General features: G+C 42.0%; 2 protein-coding genes across 2 annotated transcripts; both read right to left on the bottom strand.

Annotated features, from left to right (window-relative positions):
- Positions 1 to 4,062: 4,062 nt before the first annotated feature.
- ASNSD1 (asparagine synthetase domain containing 1) lies at positions 4,063 to 13,828 on the bottom strand. Its single transcript, XM_056111795.1, has 5 exons — positions 13,775 to 13,828; positions 11,360 to 11,435; positions 8,310 to 9,831; positions 7,608 to 7,789; positions 4,063 to 4,369 (listed from the first exon to the last, which is right to left on the bottom strand). The coding sequence occupies exons 3-5, from the start codon at positions 9,738 to 9,740 to the stop codon at positions 4,078 to 4,080; spliced, it is 1,905 nt and encodes a 634-aa protein (XP_055967770.1). The 5' UTR covers positions 9,741 to 9,831; positions 11,360 to 11,435; positions 13,775 to 13,828; the 3' UTR covers positions 4,063 to 4,077.
- On the bottom strand, positions 9,761 to 15,515 carry ASDURF (ASNSD1 upstream open reading frame). The gene is made up of 5 exons (XM_056111965.1): positions 15,426 to 15,515; positions 13,775 to 13,828; positions 11,893 to 11,958; positions 11,360 to 11,435; positions 9,761 to 9,831 (listed from the first exon to the last, which is right to left on the bottom strand). Exons 1-5 carry the CDS (start codon positions 15,513 to 15,515, stop codon positions 9,761 to 9,763), a joined length of 357 nt encoding a protein of 118 aa, XP_055967940.1.
- Between the last annotated feature and the right edge of the window lie 1,507 nt (positions 15,516 to 17,022).

The following is a 17,022-nucleotide window of genomic DNA, read 5'->3' as shown; positions in this document are numbered from 1 at the left end:
GATAAATGAAGTCTACCGGGTCCTGTTTTGAAGTTTCTGCAATGAATTAAAAAAAAAAAGGGGGGGGAGAATATAAGCAATATTTGCCATGGTTAAGAAGTTGGAAATCTCAAGAAATATATATGTACCTTTTATCTTTATAAGGTTGTGTCATGGTCAAGAATAATATTTTTAATCTTAAGTGAATTATGGCATTTTTAAAAAAGTTGAAATATGGGACTGGAGAGATTATACAGTAGGTAAGGTGCTTGCATTGCATGGTATTGATCCAGGTTTGATTCCTGGCACTGTAAATGGGTCCTGCTAGGTGTGATCCTTAAGCACAGAGCAGGGAATAAGCCCAGAGTATCACTAGATGTGACCTCCTCCCCACAAAAATAAAAAAAAAGTTGAAATATAAATAAAAATGATTAAAATAATTTTAAATACATTAATGTTACTCAGGTTTTCCAAAAGAATCTAGGCATCTTTAAAAATAAACAAAGAGAAGAAATAATCAGAAAAAAAGAAATGCAGGGCCAGAGAGTACGGGGGTTAAGTCCCAGCCTTGCATGCCATTGATCTCATATGCATGCCATCTCATCTTATATTGCATGCCATAGATCTCATATGGTGCTATGAACATTGCTGAGTATATTCTGGAGGCCCTAACACCACCAAGGTGGCCCCAAGTAAGCCTTGCACTAAAGGGCCAAAGCAGTACCATATCCTCTGGCCCTTGTGTTGAATTTCCGGTCAGGCAAGAGGTGGAATTGTGTCCTCCTGAGCTCTGCTTATAGAAGGTACCTCCCCTACCACCAAGAAATGCAAAGTTAGATGTACGAAGCTAAGTTTGCCCCCAATTTTTTTTAATTTAAGAAGCTTTTTTATACATTTACAGTCAACCCTACATATCCTAGGTTTTCTGTACCTGAAAAATTCAACCCACCTCGAATTCTTAGAAATTCTTATTATATGCAGCTAGGACTATAATGATTGTTTTTAATAAACATATACAGAATTTTTGTCTTATTCCCTAATGAGTACTGTACAATTATTTACATAGTGTTGGCATTATTTTAGGTTTAACAAGTAATTTGTAGATAGGCTTTATAGGAGGGTGGCCATAGATTATCTGCAAACACAATACCAGTTTTATAAATGGGATCTGTGCATCTGCAAATTTTGGGTTATCTGCATGAGTTCTGGCACCAAGCAATACACATTGGACACCAAGACATGACTATGGCTTATTATTGTAATCTCTCTCTCTCTCTCTCTCTCTTCCCTCCCCTTCCCCCTTTCTCTCTCTCTCTCTCCCCCATAATTAAGTCTGTACCCAGAATCGCAATTCCCTGTTATTCCCAAGAAACTTCTAGCTTTGCCTATCATCACAGTACAGGTTTACCACTTATTTCTGAGTCGGCGTTTGATTTTGATTTATGTTATTTGACTGACTCCTGTTGAGTGGTCCTCAAATTTTAGCCCCTATCAGAATCAGTTGGTTAGGGCGAGCTAGTTGTACTCCCAGCTTCCTCCCTCCCATCCCCACCCCCTGCTGTCTCATCGCGCTGGGAGGTTGTGGGGGGGGGTCCTCAGAGTGCCAGGTTCAAAGGGACAGTTGCCAGCATCGCCTCCGACTGGGCAGAAAGGCAAGTCCTCTTGGCCCCACTGCCACCCACGGACTCAGACTCGCGGGGGTGGGGGTAGGAAGGGGGAAGCTGAAAGTAAAACTAGCTCCCCCTAACCAGCTATTTCTTATTGGGGCTAACATTTGTGGGGATGGGGCTGTCACGTTTGGAAAGCCGGGTGGGTCCTCAGTCAGACCTGAGACCTGATCTTTGAGAACACTGAGGACGGAGACAAGGGTGGGGCAGAAGAAACCTACTGGGAAACGTCTGTTTCCGTGTCCAGGACAAGGAGCATCACAGGGGTAGTGTCCAGCTGCTTTTCTCAAGCCCTCCCGAGAGCCCTGGACTGGGACCCCCCACCCTCGCCCAGGCGCAGGTGAGAGCCGTTGGTTCTCAGGACCCCGGGTGGAGGGGGCGGGCCTCAGGGGGAGCCCGTGCTCCTCCCTCAGGCTCTCAGCCCCTGCTTAGGTCTCTGTCACTATTCCCCCCCCCCCCCCCCCCCCCCCCATAGGTGATAGATTCCTTCCCAGGCTATTTAGGGTTCATTGAGGACTCCCGCTCCGGGCATGGCGCTGTTCTGTGCCTTCTCCTCTGCCTGTCTCAAATGAACCACACGGGTGGGCCCCAAGGGCGTCCTGACTTGGAACCCCGCCCCCCCCATCCTCCTTTGAAAACGCTTACTAACCAGTATTGTTAGGAGCCAGGCACTGCGCCCTAGTTGGAGACCCTGGTAAACCTGCCAAGTGCAACAACCCAAAGGCACTTACCAGTGGCACTGATAATCAAAGAGGAGTAGTTAGATAACGTGATTAGAGGATGTAATGAACAGCATCAGAGGCGCTGGGGAAGGCTGGGAGTGATGTGTTTTGGGGTTTTCGGTTCTGGAGGGCCCCTTACTGGGGCTTAGGGGCCTCGTGCTGCTGGAAATCAAACCCAGGGCTTCACACGTTTACAAGTTCTCTACAGCTAAACTACATTCCCAGCCTGCCCGCCCCCCCCACCCCCCATACAATGTTTTGAGTTTGGTTGTTTTGTTCCTTTCTGCCTTTGCTGGGACTGAGCCCCAACTCCTGCCCCAGGCTAGGAAGATGAAAGAAAAATCCGTCCAAACCTAGAAGAGAAGTAAAGCTGTAACTTTTCAGTTACTGAAAAGAGGAAATAACACAGGTGATGATGAATTGAGAAAAAATTGGAAGTTTTGGAGAAATCCAAAAAGGAAATACAATACCTGGCATAGAAAGATGTGGGGGTAAAATTAAACTGTAGAAGTAGGTGTCAGCAAGGGTGCAGAGCCCTGAGTTAATGATTTTGAATTTAATGTTGTTTGGGCACGGTTGGTGGCAGTAGCCACTAGGTGTAGGCTAGAGTGATACAATGAAGAGGGAGGGCTGGGGATGGAGCTGAGAAATACTGAGGTGGGTCAGTAGTATGGCTGAAAGGGTTAGAGTATTGGGAAAAGCTAGTTAGCTAAACTTCTGCCAGACTCAACAGGGGATCAGGATGTGTTTAAGAGGTCAGTACCAAGGTCTGGTAGAAAGGGTATTCACAACACAAAGCGCTGGAAGAAAAGCAGGAAGACCAAGACTGGTCTCACTATCAGAAAATCATTTGAAAAACAAAGGAACTTTTCCACTTATTATCAACATGGAAAGTTGGGTGATTGGAGGTAGAATTTTTCTTGCATCAAGCCGCTGCTTAGCTGCTGTGGAAAGTGAAAAATTAGTAAATTCATGATTTTTAGTCAAGGCAAGGTTTGTCAATAGGGCACTGATTTTCATGTTTGTAATGCAGAATCTGAACAATATGGGTTAAAAAGAAAAGCGAGTAAAATCTGCCTTTTATGAATTTAAAATACCCAAATTGTTCCTTCAAGTAGGAGACTCCTTCCTTCCAAGAGACTCAGTTTGACTACATTGGCTGTATAAATTGGGCTGGAGTGATAGCACAGCGGGTAGGGCATTTGCCTTGCATGCGGCCGACCTGAGTTTGATTCCTCTGCCCATCTCGGAGAGCCCAGCAAAGCTGGTTAACTATGCCTTGATAGACAAGAGTACCAAGAGTACCTCGCCTGAACAGCAAAGCCTGGCAAGCTCCCCGTGATGTATTCGATATGCCAAAAACAGTAACAAGTCTCACAATTTGTTGTGAGACATTACTGGTGCCTGCTTGAGCAAATTGATGAACAAAGGGAGGACAGTGCTACAGTAAAGAAAAATTTACCAAAGGAACCTTTTTTTTTTTTTGAGGAGGGAGGGGGGGCTCACACCTGGCAGGTAGCATTCAGGGCTCTCAGAGGTTTGAGGGATCATATGGGGTGATGGAGATAGAACCTAAATGTGGAGCATGCAAGGCAGGCATCCTGCTCGCTGTACTATGGTTCCAGTTCTATACTGTACGAACTTTAAAGTGACCACATTATAGCAGAGCAAAGCAGCAATGTTTTATTTAATTATCATGCAAATAAATCTTAAGTTGACAAATCACTGGAATTTTCCTTGCCAAGAGAAAGATTTTCTATGAGTTGCAGTCTTCCACATTTGTCAGATGACTTTTCATTTTTCTTTTCCATTTTTGCAATTCTGGATCCAAACTGCATGGCCCGTTTTGGCAGAAGTGCGGAGGTCGTTAATCCAAGTTCCATGGCTGCAAGACGCAAAAGCAGCTTTTCACCAAGCCCACGGGGGAGAGTCAGGTTTGCTTTTACCCAGATTGGTTGAGAATTTAGGAAGGAGACAACGTTTTCATCCAAGAAAGGAAATCTGAAATAGATAAATATAAACACTGTAACTATTCTTTTTTACATTCAGTTAAAATTTCTAGCAAAGAACTATTTTTTCTGAATACTACTTTTCTGGGCTGGAGCAATAACATAGCGAGTAGCGTGTCTGTCTTGCATGCGGCTGACTTGGGTTCTGTTCTTCCACCCCTCTTAGAGAGCCTGGCAAGCTACTGAGAGTATCTCGCCCGCATGGCAAAGCCTGGCAAGCTACCCGTGACATATTCGATATGCCAAAAACAGTAACAACAGGTTTCACACTTTGTTGTGAGACGTTACTGGTGCCTGTTCGAGCAAATCGATGAACAACGGGAGGACAGTGCTACAGTGCTGTGCTACTACTTTTCTAAAAGTCCGTGCTCCATAACTTTACAGCTCAAATTTAATCACACTAAAAAACTGTTTCATGTCTTTTAAAATAAATATTCTACAAGAAAAATATTGCTAAATGGATAAAACATATGCTGTCAAGAAATAATTTTGCTTCACAAGATATTTTTAGGGATGCCTTGAAAACAAACATGGCTTAATTATTCAATCTGTGCTTGATCTCTATTAGATCCAAAGAAATTGCAATTTCAGGATATGATCCCTATACAGAATTAATCTACAATTCTGACCTTATGAAATACTTAAATGGCAACAAAGATGTTTCATTTCACTTAAGTGGTGAGAAACTAGTGAACAGAATAAAGTATTAGATTTGAAAAAATAACTTGCATTTTCTCTTTTCTTCTTTCCTAAAAATTGGTTTTTTTTTTTTTTTGGTTTTTGGGGGGCCACACATGGCAATGTTCAATGGTTACTTCTGGCAATGCCTGTGGGATCACCTGGGATGCCAGGGACAGAACCTGGGCTGGCTGCAGGCAAGGCCAGCACCCTTCCTCTGTACAATCTCTCCAGGCCCAATTCTGTTCTTTTTCAATTACAGAAATTCTGTTTGCTTTAGCTTATACCCAGTGGTGCTCAGGGGTGAATATGCTTGTGATTCACAACAGATGAGCCGGAGGAACTGTGCAGGATTGGCAGTCAAACTCAGGCCTCTTGCGTGTACACAAAACATGCACTCTCTGGGCTCTGATTTAAAATTCTTAATACTCTCCTCCCCCTCCGATTCCTCAAAATGCAACCAAGTCACAATGGGATTCTATTTCATTACGTTCAGCTCGAAAGGAGAGGCTGGAAAGGGTAAAGGCATTTGTTAAATGAATTTTATAAGAAAATAAATGCAAAAGCAAATTTAAAGAAATGGAGCAAACACTCCTGAAATTTATATGGAACAATAAGCCCCCACGAATAGCTAAAGCAATTCTTGGGAAAAAGAAATTGGGAGGAATCAACCTACCTAACTTCAAGCTCTACTACAAAGCAGTAATAATCAAAACAGCATGGTACTGGAACAAAGGCAGAGTTGCAGACCAATGGAACAGAGTTGAATATACTGACATCTCCTCCCAAACATATAATCATCTAATCTTGGATAAGGGGGCAAGAAAAGTGAAATGGAGCAGGGAAAGCCTCTTTAATAAATTGTGCTGGCAAAACTGGATGGCTACATGCAAAAAAGTGGGCTCAGATCTCTGCCTAACGCCATGCACAAAAGTAAGATCGAAATGGATTTATGACCTCAACATCAGACCGGAATCCATAATGTTTATTGAAGACAAAGTTGGCAAAACTCTCCACGATATTGAAGTTAGTGGTATCTTCAAAGATGTCACGCCACTGGCCGAGCAAGTGAAAACAGAGATAGACAAATGGGACTATCTTAAACTAAGAAGCTTCTGCACCTCAAAAGAAACAGTGACCAAAATACAAAGACAGCCTACAGAATGGGAAAGAATATTCACCAAATACACATCCGACAAGGGGTTGATATCAAGGATATACAAGGTACTGGTTAAACTACACAAGAAGAAATCACCCAACCCCATCAAAAAATGGGGCGAGGAAATGAACAGAAACTTTTGCAAAGAAGAAATCCGAATGGCAAAAAGGCACATGAGAAAATGCTCTACATCACTAATCATCAGAGAGATGCAGATCAAAACAACAATGAGATATCATTTCACACCACAGAGACTGGCCCACATCCACAAGAACAAAAGCAATAGGTGCTGGCGCGGATGTGGCGAGAAAGGGACCCTCCTTCACTGCTGGTGGGAATGCAGGCTGGTCCAACCCTTTTGGAAAACAGTATGGACGATTCTCAAAAAATTAGAATCTGATCTCCCATTTGACCCAGCTATAGCACTCCTGGGAATATATCCCAGAGAGGCAAAAAGGTATAGTCGAAGTGACATCTGCAATTGTTTGTTCATTGCAGCACTCTTTACAATAGCCAGAATCTGGAAAAAACCTGAGTGCCCAAGAACAGATGACTGGTTAAAGAAACTTTGGTACATTTACACAATGGAGTACTATGTAGCTGTTAGAAAAGATGAAGTTATGAAATTTACATACAAGTGGTACTACATGGAAAGTATCATGTTAAGCGAAATGAGTCAGAAAGAGCGGGATAGACACAGAAAGATTACATTCATCTGGGGAACATAAAGCAACAAAACGGGAGACTAACACCCAGGAATGGCTGAGATTAGTACCAGGAATTTTGCTCCATGACTTGAAGGCCAGGCACATGCGCTAGGTGAAAAGGAAGCTCAGATAGAGAAGAGAGCACCAAATAAAGGGTGTTGTGAAGACCCTCCCAGAGTGGGAGAGACATGCTAAAAGTAGTCTATAGACCAAACATGATTGCCACTCAATGCCTCTCTGGCAAAACACAGTACCCAAAAGAAGAGAGAGAGAACAATGGGGAATGCCCTGCCACAGCGGCAGGGTGGGACGGGGGGGTGGGAGGGATGCTAGGACCCGTGGTGGGGGAGGATGGGCACTGGTGGAGGGATGGGTACTTGATCATTGTATAACTGAAACCCAAGCACAAAAATTTATAAGTCTATAAATGTACTTCATGGTGTTTCACTAATAAAAAAAATGATTAAAAAAAATAAATAAAAATAAAACACTAGATTACTGTTAATATGTCAAAATACACAATGACTTAGATCTAAGCTACTCTGGCATTCCAGAGTTTTGCTTATCTGTGTTTGTAACATACAACCGATATTATTGTTCAAACAAACAAACAAACACAACCTAAAAAACTTTGTTACTCTACTGATTTCACAAAATTAACCAAAAACTCAGATAATCTGAATTACCTTGCTTCTTTTCCATGATCACTGATAACTCTGTCATCACGACCAAGATTTCGAGAAGAAATTCGACCAATTTCCATTTTGATTTCCCTGTTCAATCCTTCTAGCCCATGTGTCTGAAAGCAGACACGATGACGAGAATATCCTGCAAGCTGCTCATCTGCTCCAATTCCAGTAAGAACCACCTAGAGAGAAATCCATAAAAAACTGTTATCTAGGATATGGTACCGAAGACAACAAAGGCAAAACAGTGTTAAGTCTATGAGATGTAAAATACCATAAAATAAATTGCAAGGAAAATTCTAATCTTGGGGACAGGAACTGGTATAGCAATTAAGATGTCTAACACCTAAGCTTGGATCCCAGCTCCATGATGCCCCAAACCTTGTGGGGCACAGTCCTGGAGGCCTCAGGCACTACTGGGTTGCCTAGAGCATCCCTGGCTTAGAGACCGAGACCATGTACAAGTAGCAATGTAACCTCGGACCCTTGCACTGTCAGCTTGGGTGAAAATCGTCAAAGGGTTCCCAGATCTCCTAAGAAATGCTTGGGAACCCTTTACCCCACACCAATTATAATCACAAAGGTAACAGTTTCAGAAAAACAAACAAAAACAACAACAAAAAAACCTCAACTCATAGTTCTTAAGTTCAACCGAAATGCAAAAAGCTTTACTTTGATTTCAAAAGTTCCATTGTGCCATACCTTTGCACTACTCTGATACAGTTTCACTTCATCCTGGGTGACCAGCCGACCAACACCTCTAGAAGCAAACCAGACCGCACAACCAATGCTGTCATCCAAAACTGTTTCCAAAGGCTGGATCAAGTGGCATATTCGGGTGCTTCTTAAGTTTTGCAGTTCTTCCAGAGAAACATTAATTTCAATAAAATTCCAAATCCGAGAAGGGCTAGCAGTTTTTAGTTCTTTAAGTCCTGCTCTTCCTGTGATTCGATCTGGGACATCAAACTGTTTATCAGGATCAGCAGCAAAGGATTCTTCTGAAGATGTTTTGCGATGGTTTTTCTGTTTACCACCTTTTTGGTTACTGGTTGTTTCTTTAATCATGAAAGCCACGTTAAGAAGATCAATTGGTTCATCTAAAGGGATGTATCGATCAGCAAGGGCTGCAAGAACCATGGAATCAATGCCTCCAGAAAAAAGTATCGCGACATTTGCTTTTTTATCACGGGCTTCTAAAACTTCATTGGGTGTCAGGTTTTTGTCCCTAGGTAAATACAAGACACGTTTCTTGACTGCGGTACTCAGGACATCGATGAATTGCTGTACTGTTTGCATCGTGTGTTCATCAGTAAGAAAAACCTGAAGTGTCTCTCTTGTAGGTGGGCCACTGGGAAGGACGCTGCACTCAGTTGCAAATGAGGCTGGTGGTGACATCATATTTAAAGGGACGACAGGCTCACTAAGACACAGGTTAGCTTCATTTACTTCAACTAATACAAAGGGAGGCAAGTCTGCCGAGGGACGAAGCAGGGTACTAACATGTTCACTGACACCATTCTCCCCAAGAACAGATTTCCAGGGATACAATTTCAGAACCAAACATCTGGAAACAGAAGTAGACTTGAGATCGATTCTGAAAATTCCAGATGCCGGAACTTCTTGCCACAGCTGGATCCCACCAGATATGTGGGCACCCACAGAAGAGAGGCAGAAACTCTTCTCTGAATCACTAAAATGCCAAAGTAAACTACGACGACCAAAAAAATCCCTACCGAACCATAAGTAGTGACTAGATGCTTGATAATATATAAAGGACCACGGACCCCGAACTTCTGAGAAGAGTGACAAAATATCACAGTCAGTCTTACATGCAGAAAGAAAACGAAACATTACTTGAGTATCATTCTCTTCAGCTTCAACCTTTACTCCACCAAAGACTTCTCCATTCCACAGGAACACATTGCCGCCTTCATCTTCCACAGGCTGGGCAGTCAAACCCCCTCTCAAGTGAAGGACATGACCAGAAAATAAACACTGGTAGTGAACATTGGACTTTGACAATTGTTTACTACTATTGGGGCCTCTTCGAGTAAGATTAGACAGTAAACTTTCTTTCAAGTCTTTGCTGAAATGCTCAACAGAGAAGCTTACCAAGCAACAAATGCCACACATTTTACATGAAATTAAACGGACTATTTGGTGCTTTTGGTCTTCTCCAAGTTTTCTACTTCTTGGTACTCTTTTCTCAGATTATCCAACACATCTATAGAGGTGCGAAAAAGAAATATCAAATAAAACCAATATTATCTCCTGTTTTTTTTGCTTTTGAATCACAGCCAGCAATGCTTAGGGGTTACTCCTGGTTCTCTACTCAGGGATTACTCCTGGCGGTGCTCAGGGAACCACGTGCTGCACTGGCCCTAAAATTAATACTTTTGAACCCAGGCTAAACATAGGTTATTTAGAAAGAACAAACTATTTCAGTATACATGCACTGTATACTGCCAAAATAACGGTAACAGGCTTCTAATAAAGAATGGGGTTCTTCATTGTATGACTGAAACCTGACCATGATCAGCGTTGTAACTCTATCTCATGGTGTCTCAAAAAAAAAAAAAAAAAAAAAAAGAATGGGGTTCTTTTACAAGTATGTGTCTCAGTACTAGAACACATGCTTTGCATGTGAGGCCTTAGGAGAGGGGGAGACTATATACATTTTTTGGGTTTTGGGCCACACCTGGCAGTGTTCAGGGTTCTGTGCTTAAGAATCACTCCTGGTGGGGCTCAGAGGACTGTATGAGGTGTGTGAGGTGCCAGGAATTAAATGCGGGCCGCACACATGCAAGGTAAGTGCCTTACCTGTTACTTTATCTCTATAGTCCTGTGATTATTATCTTTTAGAACAATAGTTTATTAAACACTCATTTTGCATGGTGCTATGCACCTTATTTACTTAATTTAAATCCTACAAGACTTTGTAAAGTCTAAAGTAATTTACTCAAAATCACAAAGGTAGAAAGTGGCTGAATAGTTATTCGTATCTAGTATCTAAGACACAAACACACTGTGCTAGCACATTTCAAGTATCAAATTTTTTTTTTAATCTAGCATTTTCATCTTTGGAAAGCGAATTTGTAGAAAATGAAACAACCGTACTACGTAACTAACAGGTATCCCAACACCCAACCTTTATCTATAAAAACACTCTATAGACAGATACTGTAGGCTCTATCATGAATCTTAGACTTCTCTCCTTGGAAATAGACTTTATCTTAGAACTCAAATAAAATAAAAACATTTTAAAATATAATGGATCCTTCCCTCCCTTCCCTCTTTCTTATGCCCAGGGGCTACTGCATGTTTGGGAGTCAGGGATTCCCTTAGTGTCAGGGATTAAATCAGGGCTCCAGTCAGTAAAATGTGCCCTCAGTCCTTTATCTATCTTCATGGTTTCATAGAATGATTATCTTGCTGCTATCGATAGATTATTATTTATTCCTTAGAAAATTTATTTTAGGGGCTAGAGCAACAGTACAATGGGTAGGGTGTTTTTGCCTTGCATGTGGCTGACCTGAGTCTGATCCCCAGCATCCCATAAGGTCCCTTGAGCACCACCATGAATGATTTCTGAGTCCAGAGTCAATAACCCCTGAGCAGTGCCAGGTGAGGTCCCAAAACAAAAACAAACATTTTATTTTACTAAAGAACCATCTAGCATGAATTTCTATAAAAAGACTACAAAAAACTATTAACATATTAAAACACAAACAAACAAAAAAACACCAACTTACTTTTGCTTTCAGAAAATATTTCTGTTCGGTCCCCAAGAAAGAATATGCTGCTGTTCTGCTGCTGCCTATAGACTCTCTGCAAAACATAATTTAGGCTCATATTGTGATTTGCCCTAAAAATCAGCAAAGGTCAAAACTCTAAACTCTATCATCACTTCTTGAGTTTCACTAACACGTACAGAACAATACTTGAGCAGATGCATGTAAACAAAACACACCCCACTACCCTAACATTTAGAAACTACTACCATTAACACCGAAGAAAAACTTTTCTCTCTGCATAGTTTTACTAAAAATATTACTTTTCTTGAACACCTGAAATTATTACATATAACTATAGATCTATAATATGCTATTAGTGATAAACATATTGAGAACATATTTTCTTACTCACAAGCATTCCCTTATACTACTACTGTACGGGTACAACACATTAGAGCTTATTTGGGTGGGGTCTGGGGAAACAGCACAGTTAATGGAGCACATGTTCTGCATGAGAGCTCTGGGTTTGAACCCCAGCACCACATGGTTACCTGAGCACCTTGGGGAGTGGCCCCAGCACGTCGCCAGCCTCCTGAGCGCCACTGAATGTGTTCCCCCTAACAAAAGAGTGTATTTGGAAAAGTTCTCAAGTTGTAAACATTTGTTACCAACTTTTCAGTATAATACATCAATTCTGGGATGAATTTCTGTATTTTCAGAGGAATAAACCTCTTTTAACCAAATCTTTGTGCAATCCCAAGATTCGTTCCTGAATCTTAATTCCTATAAATGGAAAGGAGTCAAATTGTTACATAATTTCCAGGCACTGACAGAAAATGTCAATCTGCCCTCTCGAAAACTTATATAATTTCTGATGTTCCACTAGTGATGGTATTAAAAATGTTGGTTTTTCAATAATCTTCAAAATGCTTTAAAGCAAAATAATTTCTTCTTAAACTTTAAAATGTATATTTTGGTGTTATAACTATAACAAAGTATTTCTTTGTTTACTGTTATATGAATGGAAGTTAACACAACTATGTTAAACATAGAAGATTTGGTTAAAATTTATTTTGAAAAAGGGGTGCAATTTATCCACTATCCCCCACATTATCCGTGTCCATTTTGGGTAGTTCCTCTTTTCTCTCCATATATTTATAATTATTTCAAATGTAAACACCAAATTTAAAAAAATACCATTATTGACTACAGCTTCAATATATCATAGTAAAAGCAATATCATTGGTTTAAAAGTAATATAAGCCTTGCCTGCTTTTTTCAAGCATGTATTCTCTTTCTCTGTTTTCTCTTTCTCTCCCCTACCACCCCCACTCACACATCTTCAATAAAAACTACTTTGCTTCACCAAAAAAATAAATAAATAAAATAAAACCAAATTGGGAGTATAGACCATGTATTTATTACTACATGCTTAAATGGTGTGTGAGAAAGCAAACATCACTTGAGCTTTATCCAACTTGTCCACTTATTTTTTCTCAAATAAATACTTTATCTGACTTCAAAAAAAAAAAAGTGATGTGACCTGCATTTAAAGTCTTGGACACTTTAGGGGGCTGGAGCAATAGCACAGCGGGTAGGGCGTTTGCCTTGCACGCGGCCAACCCCGGGTTCAATTCCCAGCATCCCATATGGTCCCCTGAGCACCGCCAGGTATAATTCCTGAGTACAGAGCCAAGAATAACCCCTGTGCATCACCAGGTATGAGCCCACCTCCCCCACAAAAAAGCAAAAAAAAAAAAAAAGTCTTAGACACTTTTTACATTTCCAATTTACCTAAAAAAAGATGTTGAGGGGCTGGCAAACTAGAACAGGAAATAAAGTGCTTTCCCTGTATACAGCTGACCCCAGTTCGATGCCCAGCACCACAAATACAGTTCCCTAAGTACCACTGGGAGTGGTCCCCTGCCAAAACTTCTTAATTTTTTTTTAACAAGGCTACTCACAGTTGAGTTTTAGGCACACAATGTTCCTACACCAATCCTACTACCACCAAGGTCAACTTCTTTCCTCCAATGTCCCCAGGTTTCCTACCGACCCCCAGCCTGCCTCCTAGACAGGCACATTTTTAAGTTTGGTTGTTGGGGTTTGGATCTCATGCCTTTCAGTTTTGTTAGCTCTGTGGTTCAGTTACAAATATACATCACCTTTATACTGCCAATGTGTCTGAGGCACCTGTTACTTCCTGCCCACCTTTTCTTATTCCTCACTCTGTTTCTTTCCTTCCCATTCCTTCCCTTTTCTATAATGCAGGTGTCCAACGGAAAAAAATGCTTTTTAAAGACTGAAATCTTGACATTCTAAGTACAAATATAATACAGACTTTTAATGTCATTCTCCTAACTTTAATAATTACTTAATAATGATATGATCAAACCTTCCCACATACTAATCAGAATTGCTCTCACAACTCACCCGATTCTTCTTCAGATTAGAAAGCTCATCCACAACAATTTTTTGTTCTTTAATCTATTAAAATAAAAGAAAAGATCTTAGAGGGTTCCAATGTTCAAGTGAAGCTCCTTTAAAATCAGAGACTGGATAAGGGGGCTATCCTAAACCACTGCCTAAACATGTGTATGTGATTATGTATCTTTTTCACAAGCAGCCCGCTAGGGGCACAGGTGGGAGAACCTGATAAACGTTAAGCTATGTCTTAACATCGAGGATTCTTGCAAAGGCCACAGCTGCTGCACCATTTATAGAGATGTAAGATATAAGCAAAGTTTACACCTTTAAAAAAATACACCCAAAGCAATAAAAAAGCAGATGGGATATGAGGTAGGCTACTTCGGTCCTGCCTCTCAATACCAATACTTTCTTCGTATTTATAAAATAAATGGTTCAGACAAGAAATATAAAAATGCCCTCCCTGGGGCAGTATGGCAGACATATCCCTTTCCATCTTGCATTAAATGTCCTTTGTAGCTCAAAGACCAGAGTGAGGGCACTTGGCACTGGTTTACACTGGTATCCTTTGTTATTATTAGGTAAGGGTCCAAGGAGTGGAAGCTTAATTCTTCTCTCTCTTCAAGTGCAGTTACTGTGTTTATGACTACACGGGTACCCCTGAAAGCAGGTTTTATAATCTTTATCCTGTATCACACAATTTGGGGCGTGCCACATAAAAATGGAAGCTGCCGCCGCAGTGATCAGAATGGACTGCGCAAGGTGGAAACGGATGCCCAGCAACAAGAGGGTGGCCCCTCCCAGCCTCTCCAGTTGCGATGATGCAGACTAGCCTGCGTTCAATTTCCAGGCAGAATTTGTACAGGACCCGTCCAATTTAGTATTTGAATATAGCTTTCCCACTTATTTTTTTAGGAATGGCAGGTCTACATTTCACTTTACTGGGCAGGAACAAAATAGAATCTGGAACATCTCAGTACCCATAAGCGTTCCCATCTTTGATCGCTGGAAAGGTCTATTTATGACAGTTGAGATGTAGAGAACATTGCCTCACCTTTTTGGGTGGTGGGGGGGAAGGGAGGAGTGACAGATGCGTTTTTTTTTTCAGGATTATTTAAGTACAGAATATTCGATTCTCTAGCTTTTAGCGGCAAGCAGGTGGAAAGAAAGCAAAAGATTAATGAGGATGGGAGCGAGATGAACACGGTGATGGGAGGGCGTGACGATGTGAAAGGAACCTCAGAAACACCGAGGTCTCCGATGACGTCAAGGTTGTTGCCCACCTCCTGGGGCATGGACCGCGGCCACTGTCTGAGAGAGCGAATATTCGGGGCGGCTTTCGGGCAGACGTCATTTCTGAAAACTCGTAAAAAGAAAAACAAACAAAAAAAACCCCCAAAATCCCAACCACACCCCTGTCTCACTGCCGCCTAGATCTCATCTTGATCTCATCTCAAACATCTCCCTTTAACTGGAGACTTCCGGTGCTGTGAATAAAAAGGATTAATAATCTCTTTTTTTGGTTTGTTTTGATTTTTTTGTTTTTGCTAGCAAAAACCCAGGCCCGTCGGCACTAGTAAGACGGAGCCTCGAAGGGGGCCGAGCGACGCCGCCACGTCTCCCGTCCCCGTCCGGGCTTCCAAGCCCACACACTCACCCTGTTGCTAAGATCTTCCCTGCGCGCGGCCGCGCAGCTCGCGGCGACCTGCCCCGCGCCGTTCTGCTGGCGAAGTCCGCGGCCCGGCATGTCCACAGTGAGCGAAGGCGGAGCGGGATGACAAAAGGAACTGCAGATGCTCGGCAGCCTCCGCAGCAAGCTCCGCTCACCGACCCACGCTCGCCGGGGAGGGGGCGGCCGCTTCACTTCCGGGGCCGGGTTCTTCCGGTGATTCCCACCAATAGAATCGCGCGCTCCCCGGGCGCGCCTGCGCACTCCGGATTTAATGCGGCTTGGGCGCACAATGGCTTATTTATTTATTTATTTATTTATTTATCTATGTATTATTTATCTACCTATTTCTATATCTACTTAATATATTTAAAAAAATTTTTTTAAATTGAATCACTGTGAGATAGGCCCTAACAAAGCTGTTCATGTTTAGGTTTCAGTCATACAGTGCTCCAGGACCCATCCCTCCACCAGTACCCGTTTTCCAGCACCAGGGTCCCCAGGTTCCCTCCCATCAGCTCCCTCTCCTCACCCAGCCTGTCTCTCTGTGCGTCCCTGAACTGCCCCCTAGCGGTGCTAAGTGTAGAAAGGTTCTTGTGGGTTCTGTTCTTCTCATCCAGTCTCCGTTGTGAGTTTTATGCTCCCCCCAGTGGTACAATGAAGGATAGAACCCAGGGTGAAATAACCACTTTGTATTTGGTATATAGAACAAAGCTTGAAGCTACCCACCGATTAAAGAGATACTCTGGGGGCACAGAAACTATAAAAATTTGATTTAAAAAACCATCTTTAAAAAAATTAACGTTAACACCAGGAGTTTTATTCCATGGCTTGGAGGCCAGTGACACATGCTAGGGGAAAAGGGAGCTCAGATAGAGAAGGGAGCACCAAATAAAGGGTGTTGGGAGGATCCTCCCAGGATGGGAGAAGCATGCTGAAAGTAGACTATAGACTAAACGTGATTGTCACCCAATGCGTCTTGCAAACCACAACACCCAATAGGACAGAGAGAACAAAAGGGAATGCCCCAGAGGCAAGGTGGAATGGGGGTATGGGGGGTGGGAGGGATACTGGGATCCGTGGTGGTGGGAAATGGGCACTGGTGTAGGGATGGGTATTTGATCATTGTATAATTGAAACCCAAGCACAAAAAATTTGTAAGTCTACAACTGTACCTCATGGTGTCTCACTAATAAAAATTAAAAAAAAAATTAACGTTAACAGACGCCAACTGATAGGAATGTAGGCAAATGAGTCATTTTTCAGCTCACACCGCAGGCTGAATTATGAGTAGGTGCCTTGCAATATTTTCCATATTCCTATAAGAAAAAGTACAAAAAGTCTTCAGCAGAATAAAGAAAGCTTATTTAATTTGTGTGTGTATTTGTGTTTGTGTGTGTGTGTGTGTGTGAGTGTATGTGTGCGCACATGCTCTGGTATATGCCAGGGATGGAACCATGGCCTTATAAATTGGTGGATATTTTCAGTGCTGTTCTGGCTATAACTTTCTATTGACCACTGTTTTACAATGCCATCAGGACAAAAATTAACATGGATATTTTTGTCTTGTAGAGATGTAAATAAT

The sequence above is a fragment of the Sorex fumeus genome, unplaced genomic scaffold (genome assembly GCF_029834395.1).
Source record: "Sorex fumeus unplaced genomic scaffold, SorFum_2.1 ptg000014l, whole genome shotgun sequence".
NCBI lineage: Eukaryota > Metazoa > Chordata > Mammalia > Eulipotyphla > Soricidae > Sorex > Sorex fumeus.
The sequence above is the reverse complement of the archived record's forward strand: the minus strand, read 5'-3'. Positions and strand labels throughout refer to the sequence as shown.